At 50.7% G+C, this 23,366-nt stretch overlaps 1 protein-coding gene across 1 annotated transcript in view; it reads right to left on the reverse strand.

The window, feature by feature from the left end:
• The window catches only part of Nup154 (nuclear pore complex protein Nup154), a 73,033-nt gene that overhangs the window by 42,371 nt on the left and 7,296 nt on the right, over positions 1-23,366 (reverse strand). The window contains exons 4-5 of the mRNA XM_077640499.1: positions 17,360-17,609; positions 5,796-7,012 (exon numbers count right to left, since the gene is read on the reverse strand). Coding sequence (XP_077496625.1) covers positions 5,796-7,012; positions 17,360-17,609 — 1,467 coding nt within the window. The remainder of the gene's footprint in view (positions 1-5,795; positions 7,013-17,359; positions 17,610-23,366) is intronic.

The following is a 23,366-nucleotide window of genomic DNA, read 5'->3' on the forward strand; positions in this document are numbered from 1 at the left end:
CTTGTCACATGGGCTGAAAAAAGTTGCGGGCAGATACGACGTTGATGTCGTCTTTTCTGCACCTAGAAAACTTAGCGCAATGTGCAAACAGGTCAATCAGAGGCACTACGGCAAGAGCAAGAGGGATGCTTGTCAGGTGCGTCATGTGTCGCCATCTATACCTTGCGAGGTAGGGGTGGTATACCAGGTCCCCTTCTCCTGCGGTGTAATGTACATTGGCCAGACTGGCAGGTGCATTAACAAATGCTTGATGGAGCATGAAAACACCAGGAAAAATGACCCCCTGTCTCACACAGGCTCCCACAGCAGGCAATGCCAATGCAGGCATGAAAAGGATCATGCAGAAAGGAGAGCTAAAGGGGACCCCCTTGCCCAGGCGTCTTTCCAGTGCAAAAAGTGCCAATGTGTTCCCGATTACAAGAACACGCGCATCCTGTTCCGACATAACAATAAATTAACACGCGAGGTAATGGAAGCTTCTTATATTTACCACAACGGCTCAAAATGTATCAGCAGCCATTCCATAACGTTATCCAAGAGGGAATTGAGCTATCTCACCTCCCACATGCCTTCCAGATAACTTTTGTGGATTGATAAGTAGTTCACTGTTTGTATTTATACGCTTTTCGTTCTTCAATAAAAAACCAGCTGATAGTTAGCGCCTGTTTGTGCTAGTCCTTCGTCTTGTGTCCCGTTCGTGTTGCGCTGAGAGCGAAAATGAACACTTACTAACTCTCCCAAATTTCCGCCTTTGCTGCCTTGCCTGATGTAAAAGCAAGTGACTGAACTTCGGACGAAGAAGACTCCATAAGCCATGTTTACCAGTACAGTGGCACAGCTGGGAGATCAAGTGGCCACGACAGTGGGCATCATATTTCCTAGCGTTTCTCGTGGAGGCCACATGCCACTGTGTACATGTATCAATTCAAGTCTGTGGGGACCGTGGCCCGGCCATCCCCATCACGAGTGCAATCTGCTTTGTTATCCAGCTGAGAGGGTATTGTACCGCCACTACAGGGAGGAGAAGGGGTGCCACCAAAACCGCTTCCATTCACCACGGAAGTCCATCTACTTCTACCTTGTGATGGCCTATTGATTCAGAAGGGGTGATGACGACATTTGCAGGCCGTGTTTGCGGACACACTTCTGCCACGGCTTTCTGATGACGGCAGGGTTTTCACTCAATGAGCCAAGTAATGCTCTCTCATTGAAAGCCCATTTTTAACTCTTTGAGGATTTTTGCCGTATATGTACGGCGGCGGGTTTCCGTCCCGCAAGGTCTTTGCCTTACAAGAATGGTCTCAACCCTCCGCCTGAGACTTCGCGCTATAATGACGATGCATGAATGCTGGGAGGTGCAGTCACCTCTCAGGACTTACAAGAAGCGTCTGAGATTTGAGTGTGCTACCATCATGCGGAAATAAACTCGCGCCAACCGCGCAAAAACTCAGTTCGCGCAGTCTGCGCCAACACCCTTTCGTGGTTTGTTTATCCCAGATGCTCACGAGGTATTCTAGCTCTCCTTGTTTACTGAGTTTCCTTCGAGTTCTTCAGGTGCACAGGAAAGCGGCAATATGGCCGAATGCACTGGCCATTCTCTTGACACCATCAGCAATGACTCATTTGACTCTGATTTTGCTCCCTTCAGCGAGTCTGAATCGAAAGATAGTTTTTCTTCAGAAAAGGACAGCACTCTGAAATACCCCTGAACATTTTGCAGTTCTGAGTGACGCTGACACCAAAATACCGTTCCAGATTTTTTGTTACAATTTCTTCTCAACTTTACACACTTTGTACATTCAAAATTTGCAATGAAGTAATTTGACCATCTGGGAAGTTTTAAATAAAAAATTCGACCCTCAAAGGGTTAAAAATTGCAGAACATCTTAGGTGAAACACTTTTGTCTAGCCAAATACGCACTTTTCTTTGCACTGCTGTGTAAACACACGAGAAAACTTTGGCCCAGCTTAGTTTTCACTGTAGAGCGCTGCCAGATTGAAACATGTCAAATTTTTATCATGCATTAACACTACACTGGATATCTGGATACTTATTCATGAAATGTTTTTCTATTTTTACAATTTCAAGTTAACAAGGGTTTATAGCAAACATTAGCCAGGTCAGTTTACCTACACTGGTTTCTCTATCATTTACCAAATCTTCATGATTTGCAAAACTGCAAGAAATAAAAATCTCCAGGGAATAACAAACTGCCAAATTTTGTCAGTTTAGCTGCACAGTAAAACCTCACTAATGCAGACCACAGGCAGGGTCCTGGCGAACAATAAAGTCTATGACATCAGAGGCTCATTGATTTGGCCGCAGCTGGGCTCCTGTCTGTTAATTCGGATGGAGTCTTGACAGCGAACCATTACGAGGTATGATGAGCTCAGGAACTGATTCTCCAAATGTTTTTAATCTCGAACTGTATGGTGCAGCATTTCCCATGGTCTACAGAAGCGCCTTCAATGGCAGGCATGGAGACTTATGAAACCCCCCATCGCTGAATACAGTAGAACCCCACTACAGTTGAATCCCTTTATAGGCAACAGTCATTCACTAGGAGCCACCGCAACCACTTAGTAGCCAGTGCCACCCAGCCAGCGGCGGTGAAACTTCTGCAGGATTGCTCCTGCGCAGCCAACCTAGCAGACTGAGTAGCACAGCGCGAAACTTAAGGCCCTGCAAAAGAAAGCATGCGCATAATTGTTTCTATAGCACTGCATGACCTAGAGGGTTAAACAGGGAGCTTGATTTGTTTCTTTTTTTTTTTGTAGAAGAAATTTTAACTTTGCCTGCACTTTCTTGATTAGCGACATGAACATCACATGAAGGAGTTAGCGTTGTAAGCTGCGTCTGAGATCTCAGCGATATGCACGTCACCGACGACCGCTGTACTTACTCGTAACAAACACTGTATTCTGCGTGACTACAGATTACGGTGCTTTCAGACTGCTTTAGTACAGCCGTATGGCCGGCAAATATGGTAACGAATGGCCGCTGCTACCGTTGCGCCGTGCTTGACCCCATTTGCTGTGCGGACAGATAAGTACTATAGTTAGCGTATTTACTGTATGAGAGTGCTAAAACTACTGCCGACATCAAAATACTCCCGGTGTCCGGTGGCTGTGCAGCCGCTCAAAACTCAAAGTTTCGGTCACAAATAAGCCGAGCACGAGCGTGGGGCGTTTCTGCGGGTATAAAACAGTACTGAAAAATAATCTGTGGTAAGTGGACAAAAACAGGACAGCAATGAATGAAGGCAGTAATTCATAATTAATATCTGACACAGGCAAAAAGATTCCAAGCAATCAAATAGTTGGTTTCAGTTCAAACTAGTTGACACCAGCTGGACAAAACTTCCATAAACCAATGTGACCACTTAAGAGACTTTCAGTTGGGGCAAGAAGAATGACATATCCCTGCAACGGGCTGTACCAATCCAGTAGTAAAATAACAATGTTCTTTGAAACGAAACAAAAGAAACCGTTCCGACATGATGAGAGAATTCCCTAAAGCAACTGTTATTTTCGCAATTTCCCAGCATGCGTACCCTATTTACGCGAATGTAAGTCGATCCCCCCCCCCCCACATCATTTCAGAAAAAAAACAACTTGGAAGGCGTTTAAACTTGGCCTTTAATAATTCAACGCGATAGCATTATCCCACGGCCGCCGCTTATCGCCAGCTGCTATTGGCTGCCGCGCGCAGGCATGCTCGTGGACGCATTCCAAAACGAAAATGTACTAATCACTGGACTACTCGTCCACAGTTGCACCATTGTCGTCACTAGTGCTGCTGTCATGATCGCTGCTGCGGTCCCACAGCACGTCGTTCTAACATCGTGCAGCGAAATCCCACACTTTGCAAACAGCCCCATCCCGACATTGCTTGAAACAGCTGAAAATTTTGCCTCGCTGCAGCTGCCACACCTGTATCACCTGCTGCAAACGTCGAACTTGCGGCCCGGCGCGCAGTAGTTCGTTTCTTTGGCGTAAAGAACATCAATCTTGAATGTAGCCGTGAACGAGCGCTGGTCGCTTACAGGACACTGAGCACAAATGACGAAGCACTACATTAAAAACTTGTGAAATGCTGCCGACAGTAGTCAAATGCGTCAGAGCCAAAGAAAAACTGTGCGTGAGTGGCATTGGCTCTTCTGTCGGCTAACGACACTCCCCGGCGCCGATTGGCGGTGCCACCACGATTGGAACAGCAGCCCTTCAATTAACTATCAATGCGGCCTTCAGCGCCGAGTGCACAGTTAATAAAAAGAAAGAGTAGAAAGCGAATGCGTTATCGGCCGCAGCCGCTTCTTAGCAGCCACAATCTGCAGCCACATTTGGGGAGTGGGCGGTGGCAGTTTGCTGCTTATCAACAGTCGCCATCGACTGCCGTGCGTGGGGAGGGGTCGCGGTTCTGCACGTTGACATAGCAGCTGCTCAAGGCCAGCACCAAGAGCGATGCGACAGCCGTGCAGCAGAAATGCAACTACGCGGTAGCACGCTTGATATCTCATTTGTCTCGCCTTCATTTATGGCGTCATGCTTTGGTTTCGATTGTAAGTCGCACCACCATTTTGGATTTTCAAATTTTGAAAATTGTCGACTTACAATCGTGTAAATACGTCACAAACTTTCCCAGTGACTCATGTACCGCTGTATGCTTTATGTAGAAACAGGTTCTGCAGCGGTGGCCTAGTCCTTTGAGCATCTGCCTTGTATGTGGGAGGTGCGGGGTTCGATCCCCAGTGCTGCCGGGCACCCACCGGTAATACAATGGGTACAAGCTTTCCCTTGGTCTGGTGCTCAGCTTATTTAGGGTGAAATGCTTGGGAAGTGGGTCTTTGACCCCACCTCGAGTACAAGAAAATACCTTGTGCCATGGCACTCTTTGGCCACAGATGCCCTTGCGCCATAAAAATCCATCATCATCATCACAGGTTCCACCGGAGCGCCTTCCCTGTGTGCCGTTGTTTTTTGAAATCATCATACATTGGTTTCAAAAGAGACAAGGGTTCAACAGGGCCACGAGAGTTAGTGCTCAAAACAAATTAGTTCGGAGAGATTTTTCTCCCGTAAAAGTTTGCAGTAATATAGCGATCCCCTAGCCAGAGGTCAGAGTGTTACTTTTGCAACAGTACTGAGCGGCAGTAAGCCGTGTGGGTCTCGTTTGGTTGCCGCATATTCCCGAGTGACAAGTGGGGAGCAAATCCCAATTATTCTTGCATGCAATCGCATTCATAGCTTCATTATCCTATAAACGACGAAGGCTAGTGTGTGTGATGCAACATTTGGAACGGAACAAGTGCGATCGAGCAACTGGAGCTGTCAGACCTACTTCCTGGTGAAATATCGCATGCGCAAGCCTGTGCCACAGACAACGATACGACAGCTCAGCAGTTTATATTTAAAATCAGCAGTCTTGGCAAACTGAGAATGCAGCAGGAGCCGCTGCCACGATCGGATTGCAGCTGTTGACTGGCTAGAGGGAGCAGCGCGAAAAGAAGAGGACGAACACAAAAGCTAACAGGACAGGCACCGAACTACTACCAACGATCTATTGACAGCGATGAGCCCGCGACAAGCCGTTGAAGCTCGTGTAGCAGCGACCTTATCCCGCAGCAGTTGCACTACTCGACACGAGTGGCATCCCCATCGGTGCTGGAGTTACATTTGCCCGTTGCTCTCCCCTTGGAGCACACTTGAAAGAGGGTTCTTGTCAGCACACTGAACAGAAAGATGAAAACACTGTCATCAATCAGTCACCCCTCGGACGAAATGCACACACTCACCTGGGCCTTCCGCAGCATGTGCTCCTGGAGGTGCGCTGGAGTGTCCGGCTCGAGGCGTGACCGGGAGTGAGTCCTGACATTAGCGAATGACACACCGTCAACTGCTGACTGCGAACCTATTAGCGTGGACGAGCGCTCCAGAAACTGCTTGAAGGCCACCAGAGAGCAGAGGTAGTTCTCCAGGTCGCCGCTTGAAATTGTGCTCGTGAGCACATCAGTGAGCCTGCCTGTTTTGGGGTCTTTGACCGGCGACAGCAGGTTCAAAGTCCAGAGCGGCCGCACCAGACGCGAGAAGTACAGGTAGCAGCCGTCATGCCGACCAGAGAAGGTTACTCCCGCTGGCTGCTGTGGCACTGCAGGTGGAGAAAGTGCAGATGCCTGCAGTCCCGTTGGTCTCCACCCGTACGGCTGCTGCTGCTGTTGTTGCTGTTGCTGCTGCAGACCCAGTGGTGAGCCAAAGTTGTTGAGAGGCCTGCCAGGGCCCTGAATGCCGGGCAGTGGGGTGCTGGCCCAGACCGGAGAGGCTGCCCCAAAGATGGACTGGGCCGGCTCGGCTGTGACCATCTTGGCCTCTCCGCCATAACGGAAGAGTGCCTGCGTCGCACAGTCGGCGAGTCGTGGGTTGCCGCGGTTGCAGGCCAGGATGAGGCAGGTGGCGCTCGCCTGCACCTCGCCGTGCAGCTCGAAGAAGGCCCGCACCGCCTGCTCTCGTGTGGTGCCCGGGTCCTCGAGGAGCCCGCGCAGCACGTCCACGGGCCGAGGCTTTTCGTACAGGCAGCAGCTGGTGGACGAGAGGAAGACAAACCTCTGGGGCCCTTCCAGGTGCTGCGTGATGACCAGCGGCGGGTCGGATGGTACAGAACTGCCACCGGCCAGCGTGATGGTGCAGCGCGGTTGGGGGGCACGGCTGCGGCTGCCGATCTCCGCCACGCAGCAGACACCGCGGTCCAGCTGGCCCAGCGTGGCTGCCTCCATGAGCCGGGGCCGGAACGGGTAGGCGTCTGCTGCCAGCGTCCACAGGGTGTCCCGGTCGCCCGAGTCGGCCGCCACAAGCACGGTGGTGCCACGGCGGCAGAGCGCCGTGCGCACGGTGTGCACACGCTGAGGAAACACGTTCGACGAGAACCCCGGCGGCAAGCGCACGTGCAGCAACGCCAGGGTGGATGGGCGGGCCTCGGGACTTGCATACGAGCAGGTTGTCAGGTAGAGGCGCACCCCTGTGTGTACACACATGCCAGTCAGTGATGGCAGAAATACTGCACTCACCTGCCGTCTGATGGGCAAAGCCATGTTTCGGCACCCTTGCATGTATCCTTCCAATTTCTTAGTACAGCAGAATCTCGATCATACGAATCTCATGGCGTCACGAAGAATATTCTAATCAGAATTCATGCAGATCTGTTTTCAGCTGACAGTACCTACTTTTGCCCATGCGCCACCACCGATTCATGCTGCTGTGACATTCCTTGTGTGCTACGAGGTACATTCCTTGTGTGTGCTACGAGGTACATTCCTTGTGTGTGCTACGAGGTACATTCCTTGTGTGTGCTACGAGGTTCCACGTTCGACGGCGCGGCGTAGACGGAGACCCAGATGACAGGCATCATCAATTACCCAGCCATGCTCGTTGAGAGTGACAACCAGAACGAAGGGGTTTAAGCCCAACCGGACCCAACCGGACCCGCCGCCGCCGCCGCGGGGAAACAGGCTTTATCCTCCCCAATTGGCGTGGCGGTTCCGGTGGCGGCCCTCGCGAGCACATTCCAGGACGCGGGAACTGTCAGCGGGTCAGAGCGCGCCTTACCACAGCCGACGCTATGCGCTACCTCGAAGACAACATTCTTTCCCTCGGACTCAACACGTGAGGGGGGCGAGACAATAAGTGCGGTGGTATGTTTGTGCGCCCAAGTGAAAGCCCTAGCCCCCCCTCCTTCCCCTCCGGCGTGGGCGTCCTCACCCTAGGGAGTGTGGAGAAGAGGATAAAAAAATCGAGAAGCAGTACGGAAGAAGGACGCTCAGGACGACATCGTTCGCCAAGAGGGCCTTCAGCGCCGAAGCCCGACGGCGTGCAGCTTCTGCCAGCAACCGCTCGAGCCCAACTCCGGAGCCACTCCATCGCCCCCATGAAGTCGTCGGCACGTAAGCTCGGACGCCCCAGCCTCTGAATCTTAATCATGTATAATTATTGAATATATCTGTTTGTTTAAACTGAGCCATACGGTGTCTCTTTGCCTCTCCGTCCCGTGTGGACCTGCGCATTATGGGGGTCATCACACTGGTGTCAGAAGTGGGGTCTCAAAAGCAAATGTCCTCTGAATGCTGTGACATTCATGACTTCAAAATTGTAATCAAAAGGGAATCACGGGACTGATTGTGGGACTTTTACCCCCATTTGAGAGCCTTCAGGCACTGGAGGGCTTGAAAAAAAAAAAAATGTCTGTATCTGAGGGAGCTCCCACTCCACAGCCGTCGCTCGGAGCAAGCATGCTGGCATTAGGAAGCGTCATTCCGACGTTTACGGGAGATAAGACAGGGGTTCCAATCTGCGATTTCTTTTCCATGCTAGAAGAGATTGGGAAAATGGGGGGATGGTCCGATGCTCAAATGCTGGGAATGGCGAGGTGTAAGATGGCAGGAGCTGCTCATGATTTTGCATGGCGAGACGAAAAAGTAAAATCCACAAAATCATTTGCGGAATTTAAGAAGCTCGCGTTTGAGCATTTCGACACTGAACCACGTCACGTGCGGGTACAGAGGTTCCGTGACGCCGGACAGATGGTAGGGGAGGACGTGCGAACATTTGCGTCGCGGCTTCAGCGCCTAGCACGCGATACATTAAGCAGGGAGGAGGAAGGAGACCAGCTAAGGAAGAAATACGCGGAGGATCTACTTAAAGAGGAAATGACCGCTTTGTTCGTGGCTGGTCTGCAAGACCCCGTGCGCCGGTTCGTGCTCTCGCGCAAGCCGAGCAATTTCGACCAAGCCGTGGAGGCCGCTTTGGATGAGGAACGAAATGAGGCGTTAACGACAGCCGCAGCGAGAGTACGCGTCATAGAGAGAGCGGTGCTCAACCCTGAGGTTGCTCTCTTGACAGAGCGGTTAGATCGCTTGGAACAGCTGCTATCTCAGCAGGTAGAACGCCAGGTTGAAGCGCGCGCTCAACAGCGCCCATTCGCTGGAAACCGGAGACCGCCACAAAGCTACAGGCGCGGTATGCAAGATTTTGAAGAAATCGTATGCTTCGCTTGCCAGGGTCGCGGACACATCGCCAGGTTCTGCCAAAACGTGCGCCGTGGGGAGCCACAAAGAGAAGCAGGCGAGACACGCCCTAAGCAAGCCTACAGCGGGGCTCCAGATGCCGAGACAAAAAACTAGTTAGTCCTCCCCAGCCTGAGGAGCGTGGGGAGGGAGCAGTGGATGATGAGGTGGTGGTAGTTTGTGTGGCCGACGAGGCATGCCCTGTTGTGCGTTGCAAGTTAAATGGTTGTTGCATGGAATTGTTGATAGATACGGGGTCAAAGGTGACATTGCTTAAGGAGAGCAGTTTTAACACGCTTCGAAGGAAGGGGGACCGCGAGGTGTTGGAAGCGTCTGGTGGTATGGCAACCAAATTTGTAGGCATAACGGGGGATCCTCTTGGCATAAGTGGACTCTACCGGTTACACTTCTCTCTCGGCGGAATTGCATTGGAGCACCCCTGCTACGTATGCCCGGACACGGTGTCTCTGCCAAACGGAGTGTCAGGTATATTAGGGCAGGATTTTTTGAGAAAAGGGAAGGTAGTAGTCTCATTCTCTGAGGAAGAGGTTAATGCGGGCGGATCAAAAGTTCCGTTTTTGAACAGGAGAGGGGCTGAGATTCGCATTACCGATATTGACACCCGTCAAACAGTGGGATCATTGGAGAAGGTATATTCGCGGGTTGCCGTCAGGCTGGTCGATGAGGCGGTCGTCCTTCCTTGGTCGGAGCACATTTTGTACGCGTTTGTGCCTTCAGATGTAGAGAGCGGCGCCGTGGGAGTGCTTGAGCCGGTCGACTCTCTCAGCAATGGCCTGAAGGCAGCCGCGTGCCTCGTGACAGTTAATGACGCCCACAGAGTGCCCCTACGGGTGGTTAACTGTAGCCAGCAGCCACTGAGCCTTCCCAAGAACAAAACATTGGCTTTCTTCACCTCTGCGATAGAGAAACGTGAGCCCACCGATACGGTACTCGCAACTGTAGAGCATGCTAGTCCTTCGGCTGCTCCAAAGGTGTCGTTCGATCTTTCTCACGTAAAATCCAGGGAGAGGGAGGCTCTGGCTGGTTTGCTGAACGACTACTCGGAGGTATTCGCCGCGTCCAACCTGGATTTGGGCTGCTGTGGCGTTATAAAGCACAGGATAGAAACCGGCACTTCATCGCCCGTTTACCAGCGTGCGTACAGGATTCCTTACTCCCAACGTGAGGAGGTGGAGCGGCAGGTGCAGGACCTCTGCGATAGAGAAACGTGAGCCCACCGATACGGTACTCGCAACTGTAGAGCATGCTAGTCCTTCGGCTGCTCCAAAGGTGTCGTTCGATCTTTCTCACGTAAAATCCAGGGAGAGGGAGGCTCTGGCTGGTTTGCTGAACGACTACTCGGAGGTATTCGCCGCGTCCAACCTGGATTTGGGCTGCTGTGGCGTTATAAAGCACAGGATAGAAACCGGCACTTCATCGCCCGTTTACCAGCGTGCGTACAGGATTCCTTACTCCCAACGTGAGGAGGTGGAGCGGCAGGTGCAGGACCTGATTGATCGCGGCATTGTCGAACACTCAAAGTCACCCTGGGGAGCACCAGCACTATTGGTGGAAAAGCCAGATGGCTCGTATCGATTGGTAGTGGACTACCGCAAACTAAATGCCGTAACTCGCATCGATCCATACCCCATCCCCAATATACAGGAGACGCTTTCTCAGCTGGGCTCTGCCAGGTACTTCACGGTAGTGGACATGGCGGCGGGATTCTGGCAGATAGCAATGGATCCGGCAGATGCCGAGAAAACGGCATTCAACACGCCCTCAGGGCACTATGAATGGAAAAGAATGCCGATGGGTCTGGCCAACAGCCCTGCTGTCTGGCAGAGAACCGCTGATGTTATCCTGGCAGGTCTTCTGGGGAGGCTGTGCTTCGTGTATATGGATGACATTATCATATACAGTGACAGTTTTGAGAACCATTTGCGCGATATTGAGCAGGTTTTGGTGCGACTAAGAGGCGCGGGTCTCAAGCTGAAGCCCTCTAAGTGCCAATTCCTCAAAAACGAGGTGAAATACCTCGGGCACGTTGTTTCAGCTGACGGCGTGCGACCGGACCCTGAGAAACTAAGGTGTGTCTCGGATTTTCCATCCCCGACTAGCGTCCGCCAGGTCCGGCAGTTTCTCGGCCTGATCGGTTACTACCGAAGGCACATAGAGGAGTTCGCCAAGCTCGCTAAGCCGCTCACCGCCTTAACAGCCAAAAATGTCGCCTTTCGCTGGGACGAAAACGCGGAGGATGCTTTTGAGGCCCTGAAAAGGAAGCTAATGAGTGCACCGCTGTTGCGCCACCCGGATTTTAATTTGCCCTTCGTTATGGCCACAGATGCGTCAAAGTTCGCAGTTGGTGCCGTGCTATCTCAGGTTATCGAGGGCAAAGAACATCCCGTTGCTTTTGCTAGCCGACAGCTGAGCCCCACAGAGCAAAAGTACGGAGCTACGGAAAGGGAGTGCCTCGCCGTTGTCTGGGCAGTAAAACACTTCAGATGCTACCTTTACGGCCGCAAATTCAAGCTAGTCACAGACTGCCATCCTCTGAAATGGGTGATGAGTGTCAGGGACCCTAGCTCGCGACTCGCTAGATGGAATCTACACCTGCAGGAATACTGCTTTGAAGTTGAGCACAAGTCAGGAAAGACACATCTGAATGCTGATGCACTCAGCCGCACAGCTGCCGTGGCAGCTATAGAAGAGTTTGTCCCCGTAGTCGACCCCGCCGAATTACGCACAGAGCAGTGCAAAGATCCTGACCTGAAGCGAATAATCGAAAGCTTAGAGGGCGCACCGTCTCACCCCGAACAGCTAGGTTATTTCATTGACAAAGACGGCACCCTGTGTCGGCGCACGAGGCCAACCAGGAAAGGGAGACCAGAGAAAACCGCTTGGGAGAGAGTCGTCATACCTCGGTCGTGGACAGAAAGGGTTCTTCGCGCGTTTCACGATGCGCCATGCGCCGGTCATTTTGGCGTAGCGAAGACACGCAGGCGTGTGGAGCGTTTGTACTTTTGGAGTGACATGCGTCAGGATGTTAGAGACTACTGTGCGAAGTGTCATTCCTGTCTCGAAAGAAAAACACCCAAGGGACGAAGACCAGCTCCAATTCAGCCGTTCCCTGAGGTTTCGGCTCCCTTCGAGCGGACAGGTATGGACATAATGGGCCCCTTGCCCACGACCACTTCCGGAAACAAGTACATTTTAGTATTTGTCGATCACCTTTCAAAATACGCGGAAGCGGTAGCACTCCCAGATCAGAAGGCAGACACGGTTGCAAGAGCATTTGTCGAACAGATCGTGCTCCGACATGGACCCCCGAGGCAACTCTTGACAGATCGGGGAACGAACTTCGTGTCGCAGCTAATGAGGAGAGTTTGCGAGCTGCTTAAGATCGCTAAGAAGCAGACAACACCGTACCATCCGGCTTGCAACGGCGCGGTGGAGCGACTGAACCAAACCGTGGCCGGGTTCCTGTCGCATTTTGTTTCGCGCGACCAGCGGGACTGGGACTTGTGGCTCCCGTATGCAATGTTTGCCTACAATTCCGCAGCACACGAGAGCACGGGCGAATCGCCATTCTTTCTCTACGGCCGAGACCCGGACCAGCCTAGTGAAGTGCCAGAGGGCCCCCGTCGTGTCCCATACGCTTCACTGGACGACTATAAGGTGGAGCTAGAATCGCGCTTGCAAGTGGCGAGGGACATCGCAAAGGAGGCCTTAAAGAAAGCGGCGAAGCGCAGGAAGGAGGTGCACGATCGCAGTGCTAGAGACGCTCCGTTTGATGTGGGGGACAGCGTGTACATTGAAAGCTGCCAAAGGCAGATTGGGCTAGCTCGTAAGTTCCAGACGAAGAGGAGAGGACTGTGCGAGGTTGTCGAGAAGCTTTCTCCGGTAAACTTTAGAGTCCGAGACGTGAACCGGCGTTTGATAAGGATACACGCAAATCGCCTCAAGTCGGCACCGGTTCAGTATTCACGAAATGAGGAAAGGGAAAGCGCGGATTTTGATGGGGACAGAAGTGAAGCGGAGCGCGCAGATAGTTCGCAAGAAACGCCCTCTCCTGCATTTGTTCGGCAGGCGCCCGAGGTGACGGCCGGAATGCCACCGGATTTACTTCATGCATTGCTAGAAGAAGAAGCGCGCGAGGTTGCCGCGCAGATAACGCCAGGAGAGGCTCCTGCCACGAGCCCTTGCGAGTCCCAAAGCAGACAAAGGGGCACAGACTTACTTAGTATGACTCATGAAGGCCGATATCCGCTGCGAAATCGGAAAGCTAAGTCGGACTAATGGCGTAAACAGAGCGGAGTTGTGAACTGGTTAGAATTGTGTAATGCCGCAGCTCATAACATTGCTATGTGCTTATGTGTTAAGTTATCGGAGTTGGTAGTTAAACCTTTCTGTCATTAAGTAACACCTTCACAGGAGAGCATGCGGAGCGCATGCAGAACCTGCCCTACTTCCTTTCGTTATCTATATTTTTGTCTGTGCCGTGATCGTGCTAGAAGTGGGAGCTCCTTTGTAACTGTGGTAAATTTATTTCGTCCAGTTTGGACTAGAAAGGAGAGGCTTGGGTGCTGAGTTTCATGTTTATCTGTAAAAGAAGATCAGTGCTGCCCCTGGAGACGCCAGTTATGACAGCGGAGGCATATGGTGTTGTGCAGTGGTGTTGAGTGCAGCGAAAAGTGTTTTGTCGGACGCACTGTGCGAGGCGATTCAGAAAGACAAGGGAAGCTGCGTGGACTCAAATGTTCGGAGAACATTCTTCTGGAGGGTGAGCGAGTGTGACATTCCTTGTGTGCTACGAGGTACATTCCTTGTGTGTGCTACGAGGTACATTCCTTGTGTGTGCTACGAGGTACATTCCTTGTGTGTGCTACGAGGTTCCACGTTGGACGGCGCGGCGTAGACGGAGACCCAGATGACAGGCATCATCAATTACCCAGCCATGCTCGTTGAGAGTGACAACCAGAACGAAGGGGTTTAAGCCCCAATCGGACCCAACCGGACCCGCCGCCGCCGCCGCGGGGAAACAGGCTTTATCCTCCCCAATTGGCGTGGCGGTTCCGGTGGCGGCCCTCGCGAGCACATTCCAGGACGCGGGAACTGTCAGCGGGTCAGAGCGCGCCTTACCACAGCCGACGCTATGCGCTACCTCGAAGACAACATTCTTTCCCTCGGACTCAACACGTGAGGGGGGCGAGACAATAAGTGCGGTGGTATGTTTGTGCGCCCAAGTGAAAGCCCTAGCCCCCCCTCCTTCCCCTCCGGCATGGGCGTCCTCACCCTAGGGAGTGTGGAGAAGAGGATATAAAAATCGAGAAGCAGTACGGAAGAAGGACGCTCAGGACGACATCGTTCGCCAAGAGGGCCTTCAGCGCCGAAGCCCGACGGCGTGCAGCTTCTGCCAGCAACCGCTCGAGCCCAACTCCGGAGCCACTCCATCGCCCCCATGAAGTCGTCGGCACGTAAGCTCGGACGCCCCAGCCTCTGAATCTTAATCATGTATAATTATTGAATATATCTGTTTGTTTAAACTGAGCCATACGGTGTCTCTTTGCCTCTCCGTCCCGTGTGGACCTGCGCATTATGGGGGTCATCACACTGCCGCTCACTGCTCGTGATGCGCACTACGCGACTGGCGATCGCACCGACGGTAATGTATGGGCAGCAGGTATTCGGTGCTCGAGGGTGCGGTCGCAGCTTGCCGTTCCGAATTTCTGCTCATTGCACAAAATACCTTCTGGCCAGCGCATTATACGAATTCATATCAACTGGGATTGTACCGAGATTCTAATGTAATATCACACGAGGGCCGACTCTTCACTCCTTCACAGGCTCAGCGAAAGTTTCCCTATGTGTACAGAGCAGAGGGCTGGGTCACCGTTGCCTCCTTCATTATACATGAGCCTCGTTCTCATAGTTAAGATGGGGACAGACAGGCACTCTCCTTTTGCTTGAAGCACAGCAGCAAAGATCATTGTTATAGCAAATATCCTTGGGGCCTCGCTGCCCCCAACATGATCGATGTATACCGGGTTGTGAAACAAGAACTGTCGGGTATACTGAAGCAAACACAGCATGAGTAAAAACTATAGGGACTTCTTAACCGCATTCTCCAAAAATGCGAAAGAATTTAGGTTACTTGATATGGCGTCTACATTGAGTGTCAAATGTTCTTTTTGCGGTCCTCCCCTGTCCCATCCAACACTCTGGTTGGAACTGGTTTTATTGCTGTTACAGTTAAACCTGGATGCTCCATATAGCGAATTCCTCGACATTGCAAAGTTTCTCAATCCGTCAGCACCACCCCCATTGAAGCATGTGTATCTGAGAGCTCCATGTAATGAAGGTTTGTGGTGATTGGCTACGCCATCTACAGTCGCCGACCAATTTTTCGGACTCGAAGGGACCTGAAAAATGGTCCGAATAATCGAACAGGCCGAAAAATCCGTGAAGTACAAAAAAAATCACTTTACTGAGATGAAATCGGCTTAAAAAAGTAACTGATTTTACCTTGCGGAAAATTTCTTTTGCTGGTGACAATTTGCGCCTGTATTTTCGCCAAAGTTGTGCTTTCACTGTACACGCTGGACAGCAAGGTCACGGCGCTTAGTTGAATACTTCCCATGCTTCTTTGATGGACCCAGCGGCACCGGCGGGGCCATGTTGTCCACAACCAGGGTGTGCACCACACCGCTCGTCAAACACATGCAAAGACAAGGCACTTATCGTTCAAAGCAGTGGAACCGCCGGACGCAATCACAAAACGACGAACGGATGTAACTTTGTGAAGATGGACTGCCACTCGGTCGATACGGTTGGATAAAACTAAGTGACGAAACGGCGAATGACGAACGTTTGAGACCCGCCGCGGTGGCTCAGTGGTTAGGGAGCTGGGCTACTGATCCGGAGTACCCGGGTTCGAACCAGACTGCGGCAGCCGCGTTTTGATGGAGGCGAAACGTAAAAGCGCCTGTGGGCTGTCAGTGCACGTAAAGATCTCCTGGTGGTTGAAATTATTCCAGAGCCCTCCACTACGGCACCTCTTTCTAACTTTCTTCTATCGGTCCCTCCTTTATCCCTTCCCTTAATGTGCGGTTCAGGTGTCTGCCGAGCCCCAACAACCAATTCTGAACGCGTGAGACAAGCGATAACTGCCCGCGACAACGTTGGCGACAAAAGCAAGTTGGCGGCGATGACAATACAACTGCCACCTCGAAGTGTCAGAGATCACAGGGACCTCTACTGGCAAAAATGAGGTACCGAAAGTATGTCAAGCCAATCCAACTGCAGAGTAAATCCACCTCAAACCAAGATAGCGCCTTTTAGACCAGCGAAAAGCCAATAAGATGGCCGACTTTGGTCCACTGGCGACTGAAAATAGTCCGAAAAATCGAATTTTCGAACTTTTAAAGTCCGATAAACCCGTCGCAAATATTCTATGGGGTGACTGACGGTGATTGATCAAGTCCGAAATATCCTACATGTCCGAATTATTGGAGTCCGAATTACCCGTCGGCTACTGTATCTGTTAGCTAGTGCTGAATGACTTGAAATTTGGCAGAACCATGCGAAAGTTTCGCGATGCTAAAGCATGAACTGACATGAGAGGAACGCCGATCGCAACGAGCAACCACAGTTGACACAACGTGCCATGCTCCAGCGCAGATCTCTGGTGCTTTCTCGTTTGGAACGTCATATAACGTGGCATTATAACAGTTAATGCTCAAAAGCAGTGAAAAATAATACGGATAGCAAAAACAGAAACAACATGAGCAGTGCAAGGCCATTGCCGCTGCACGGCTGCTCGCGTGGTTCCGGCGTTAGGTGCCCATCCCTGGCTTTCTCGTCGCCGTCGGCAGCGGCACCATAACCGGTTGCGCTGGTCAACCTGGGTCGCATAAGCCTACGGGTGGCTCTGTTTGGAACAGCCGCCTGCCAGCGCAGGGGTGCATCACGTTACCACTACATCAATGCGCCAGAAATATACCCCCAAAACTAAAGGCCTAAACAGCTATCCCTGCACCTTGCGTTGCACAGTTGTAACCGTGTTTTTACTTAATTTTTTTTTTTGCACATCGCGTGTATGGGCCGCACCGCAAAGATTAACCCTCAAATCTGAAAAAAAAAAAAAGTGCGGTCCTTACCCACATTTAAATGGTATTTGGTCCAAATGCAAAGGAGCTTCGGCAGCCAGAAAAACTACTCAAAATTTCTTACATCACTACTGCAACCACTCACATGCATCACAGCTCACAGAAGGCTTTGAACTTGGGCAGCAGCGCCCCACTCACCGGTCTGGGTCACGGCCACCAGGTGCGTCTGCAGCGACTCGCACAGGGGCACCGGCTCGATGTGCACAAGCACACGGAAGTTGTCAGCGTCCACCGTGGGCGCCACGCGGGCTGCCATCTGGGTCAGCGACGCCAGGGACAGTGCAATCACCCGGCTGGCCTGGTCTCCTTCGGGGCCAAGGTCGAACACCTGCAGGGCACCCAGCTCCGAGCGTGTGTACAGGACATGCCGGCTGTCGTCCACCACCACCTGCACCGTCACCACTGTCTTAGACCACGAGACGTCACATCCACCTCACTGGACAACTGCATAGGTGATTGCTAGGTGCATTTTAGCAATAAAAACTTGAGGTCTTTTTAACCACATTCATAAATTAGAAAATGGGATAGCATTTGGAAGTTGGCTCAGCCCAAAAAATGAATTAAGGTGGATTAGTGGGTCACATTTACCTCACTTAAGATTATGAGAGTGGATCGGGGACCTGCTCGCATAATGAAGACACCCTCCTTTTGTCATTCTTATTTCACCTCATGCAAAAAATGCACACCTCACCTTCAGAGCTGGTGTTTAGCATGCTCGTTTTATTTTGCCGCAATGTGCCAGCTCCACTGGCTATCACAAAATAGTTGGATTGCTCTGTGATACAACAGACACCTCTTAAAGCGAACGATGCTTGAAGGGACTATATACCGTAAAAACCGGACTATAGGTCGGACCGGAATATAGGTCGACCCCCTAACTAACCAATTCTAAAAATGAAAAAAATCTTTTTTCAATGGGAAAAGTACCGAAAGACATCCTTACTTTGAAACAAATGCGACTCGAGAGATTGGACAATGGTGACAGTATTTAATTTCATTTAAATGCTGCTTGTATGTACACCCGGCAAATTTTTTAACAATATCGCGCACCAATCGGCCCGCGTGTTTGTTTCTGGCACAGGCAAGTACGGCGCCATAGAGCAAAGCCCTCCTCTTCATGAATCGCCGCAACCAGGATGGCGAACCTTTGAATTGCGCTCTCGTGAGTCTAGAGGCACGCGCGATCTCTGCCGCTTTCACGCGGATGCATTCGGCAGTCACAGGCAGCGATCTTGCTCGCAGCGCAACGTTTCCTTCCTATTCTCGATACACTACGGTCTGCCCACGAAATGATGTTTTCTTCTGGTTGCTGCAAGTTGTAATACGCAGCTTCTGCCTCCGCCAGTACTGAATGCTCTTTTCGGATACTCCAAATTCGCGCTGTACCGCCAGGTTCCCGTGAGCTTCCTCGTACTCAATCGTGTTTTTCTTGAAGGCGACGGTAAATTGCCGTTAGCTTCCGCTTTGCATCTACTGAAACGCAAAATGGCAGCACCGCTGCTGATGGCGATGGTGATGGAGACTGTTGACTTCAGCCACCCATTGTTGCAAGACTTCCGTATTTTTTCCGCCAATGACCGGTATATAAGACGGGGGTCGACTTTTCACCATGGTTTTTTGAAAAAAAGTTCGACCTATATTCCGGTTTTTACGGTACTAAGTTTCATACATAGCAGGCAACGCTGCAGAGACTGCGGAGTAGTGCATCCACATAACCATATTACTCCGCCACATATCATTCGTTCTTCTCGAAACTTCTGTGAGAGTTTGGACAAAACAGAGAGATATAAACCGAAGTGGTAGCATTGAAAACCGCAGCCGAAGCTGTGAGGAGCTCAGTGTTCAGGCCCTCTGGCTATAATTTTCAACGAGAATGAACTATTTTTTGGGCATGGATTGAGTAAGAGTGATTCATCCTACCAACCACATATCATACTGCCACATGTAATTAATTCTTGCTTCTCGAAGTCTTGGAGAGTCACAGGCAAGAGGTAAAACGAAGTCCAGAAGGTGCCACCCACACGGCACCTACAGTTTGTTGCAACGAAATATGCTCCTGTTTCATTTGGTTGTATGGTGAACTACTCTTATTGCAATAGTGTTAAAGGGACTATGCAATGAATTGGAAGTTCCTTGTAAATGTTTTCAATGCTTAGAAATGATGCTAGGAGCATCCACACTAAGTACGTGTCTTCGGAACTGAGCTGGCAATTTATTATGAGTTTATAAAAACCGTGTTTTTTTAAATTCGCGGGTCGATTGGTGTACTCGTAGTGATTGATTTTGGAAATAAAATCGTGAAAATAGACGTTATTAGTTCAGTGAAGTCAGCAGGCCACCACATGCTGTCATTCACTGGAGTCACGGCAGCCACGACGTCACGGGCACACTCCTGGCAGCCATGAAAGTCGTCTCCTCGTGCCGCCGCACGAGCCCCTCAGGCAAGTGTAAGCCAGGTCATTGCCTTTGTGCATATAATTTCAATTTACCTCTGCCACCTCTTTCTGTTGAGAGTTCTGGAGCCACTCGCAGTGTTTTTTCGTCCGCCCGAGATGAATATGCCTTGCTCCGTGTCCATTACTCCTAACTACAACAGATGACAAGCAAAATGAATCCGACATGCGCCGCAATCCAGGAAGGCGAAGAAAGACCGGACAGACGCTGCCGACGCTGCTGCTGAGGAGCTCGGTGCGACAACTAGAAGTTGCAAACCGAACGTGAGCGGATGGCATATTTATGGGTGGGGCCCAGTGCCAAAGCTGTTTAATTTTTTTTTTTCTGGTGCCCCACGTATGCGAGGTGAGGGGGAGAGGATGAGGCAATTGTTAATCGTGTATACCTTCGTTGTTATTGATGCTAGCTCAACAATTCTTGCGCTGGGTGGACGAGGATGGAATGCCTATCTCTCGTCTGCTTTACGTAACCTCAATCAATTTACTGCACAGTCCCTTTAAGGGCCCCATGTCGCAGAAAAGCAGGTGTCGGGGTTGTTGGCGTTGGCGGCATTGTAACACGAGAATATCCAATATTGTGGAGATAACAAAGAGTCGAAACCAGGTCTTTCAGACTGCGAGGCGAGCACGCACAGAGCACGCTACAAAGACTCGTTGGTTTGAAATGAATAAAAGTAGACCTAGTGAATGCGTTATAGTCTTTGACTTCGTGAAGTACCTTTGTGTACTGATGTACACATCAGTAATTATGAGTATGTGAAAAAGCACACTGCACATGGATTTAAAACGTCCTGCCGTTCTTTCCCGCTTGAAGAACTCAAAGAGCGCATCGTCCACGTATTCACTAAACACCAGCGCGCCTTTACTCAACTTCGAAGTTTTACTTTCCCGTAGCAACTCCTCGAAATTCTTGTCCCATTCCCGTATGAGTTTCTGGTCCAGCGTGAAGTCTCGAGACGTTTGGTGCACATTCCTTCCATCTTCCAGAGGCCATTGTATGACCTTAATTTTCTGCGCCACTTGTACGAATGCTTTGCCGACTTGACAACGCCAAAACAAGACGACAAAAGGCGGTTGGCGAACGAGCATGCGAATGGCTTGAAAAGCAGCATTGGATTGGATTCTTGGACTGGATAGGGCCGGCCAGTGTTGCCTGGGCGCGGTGCATGATAAGAGCACGGAACGGGTGGGCGCTTTCCGGGAATGGTGCGGAAATGTGAAATTAACAGTGAAGTTAGAGGGGGCCCTTGATGGATGGGAGCGCTTGTTTGGAATTTTACCGTATGTTTGTTCACAGTAAACACACACAAAAAAGTAAAGGAAAAATTAGCATTGGCAAGTCTAATAAAAACATTTGAAACTACTTTGAATGCTGCCGACTGCATTCGAGACGGCCATGCCGGCGGGCCAACAACAAAGCAGTGCTGGTCTGACCTGGCGGTCAAAAATAACAGCGAATTGCTGTGTGCACCCGCATCACTCTTTCGCTCATTTCTGTGCTCTCATCGCGGTAGACAGCTTGATAAGTAGTCTATTTTGGCGTTTAAATAGGTAGGTACCAAAGCCAGTGTATTAAAGTTTATAGAGGAGGTCGTGATTAAAACAAACGCTCCAGCATGCATGTCGAAGCCACAATCGCGCATAACATAGATATTAAAAATGAAAAATTTGCGACAGTTAAAATCCAACAAAAGCGCTACTGCAATTAATAGTGCAATTAATAAAAGAATCACTGGTTTAACTAATTCATAAAGGTGGCGCTGGCGTCCGCTTTCAGGCTTGCTTCGTACGGGCCTCGTATACCAGTCACTCGGAACGCCCGTCTTTGCTGTTTCCCTCTGCGTCGCCGTTCTGCGGTCGCATTCACAGTTGTGCGCTTGAGCGACGATGTCACGTCGGCAGAGCTACACTGCTGACTTCAAGCGAGAAGTGATTCTTTTTGCGGAGAACTCGAACAACTGTGCTGCTCAGCGTGAGTTCGACGTAAATGAAAAGTTGATTAGGGGTCGGCGGCAACAGCGGGACCGACTGTTTGCTAGCAATGGGCAGCATTGTGCTTTGCACAGCAACCGGGAGGTATGAAGCTCTCGAAAAGGAACTGAGGCTTCGTGTGGAAGAGAAGCGTGCGAAGGGTGTCCAGGTGTCGTGCGAGAACATACAACCGAAGGCTCGGCAATTGGCGTAACGAGATGAGATGGGTCTGTCAACATTTAAAGAGAGTCGGCGTTGGGTGGCATAAATAAGTCGGCAAATGTTTATGTGGTGCAACGGACTCTACCTTTGTTGTGGAACAACCATCTGCCAGCGTTTTCCACCAGAGTACGAGGAACGGCTGATGGAATTCCAGCTCTACGTTCTGAAGCTCCGGCATCAAAAGGATTATAGTCATGGCCAGATCGGGAACGCCGACCAAACACCGGTCTATTTCGACATGCCCAGCCGTACCACCGTAGCAACGAAGGGGGCAAAAGACGTGCGCCTGTTGACGACTGGCCACGAGCATACGCGGTTTACTGTTATGCTGTGCTGCACTGCAGATGGCTGGAAGTTGCCACTCTACATCGTGTTTTGCCGAAAGACAGTTCCAAAGAATGAACCATTCCCGAAAAAAAGTGATCACCCGTGCCAATAAAAGGGATTCATGAATGAGGAGATGATTAAAAAATGGTTCCAGACTGCTTGGATGAAGCGACCAGTTGCTGACTTGGGCCTACCAAACATGCTCGTCTTGGACTCGTTCAGAGGCCACATTTTCCCGGGTGTCAAGGAAGCCCTACAGAAGGCAGACACAGACCTGATCGTCATCCCGCCAGGTATGACGTCTTAATTACAACCCCTGGATGTCGCCGTGAACAAGCCTTTTAAGAACCCTGCTCAAAATATTACAGAGAATGGCTTGCGAAGGGCAATGCTGCCATGGCCCCAACGGGACGCCGCAAGAAGGCCCCGCTCAGCGAAGTGGCGACATGGGTCAAGGATGCGTGGGAAGATCTTCCAGCTGAGACCATCAGGACAGGGTTAAAAAAAATGCTGCATTTCTAATGCACTCGACAGCAGCGAGGACGACGTCATTTGGGATGCCAAGGTCGCCTGCGAAGCATCCTAAGAGGAAAACTTTCCTGACATATCCAACGAGGATGTGGCTTGTGACAGCGACTAGCGGTATTTAGTGGCCAAGTTTATTGTGGATAAAGGTTTGTCGTATGCATGTTCTTCCGTTTTTCAAAGGATATGGGTCGACTTATATTCAAATAATTTTTTTATTTCTCGACGAGCCCAATGTATAGGGGTCGACCTATATGCGAGTAAATATGGTATTCTTCATTTTTCAGCACACTGACGCTCCACGAAATGTAGATTTGATCTAGTAATGCATTTTCGCAGAAATTCTGTTTATGATGCTGTTCTTTCGTAATCGAGTGAAGTAAAGATTGTGGTAACTTAGGTAAAGATGTCGGAGTGAAGTTTCAGAAGCACGATAGTGGCTGCAAAAATGCTGGAAAATTGTCTTTAATGCACGTTATGCATTTTCTTTTTTAGCAAGTTTCAGGCCGAAAATTTTGAGCTTGGCTCCTCGCAGTGATGCACACGCCTTGCATCACCTTGAAGGCCTTCACCCAGGTACAGATCTGGCAGATGGGCTGCCTGCTGCAAAGCAGGCTTTAGGGACGTATGTATGTATGTATGTACAT

Source organism: Amblyomma americanum, chromosome 10 (genome assembly GCF_052857255.1).
Source record: "Amblyomma americanum isolate KBUSLIRL-KWMA chromosome 10, ASM5285725v1, whole genome shotgun sequence".
In the NCBI taxonomy this organism is placed as follows: Eukaryota; Metazoa; Arthropoda; class Arachnida; order Ixodida; family Ixodidae; genus Amblyomma; species Amblyomma americanum.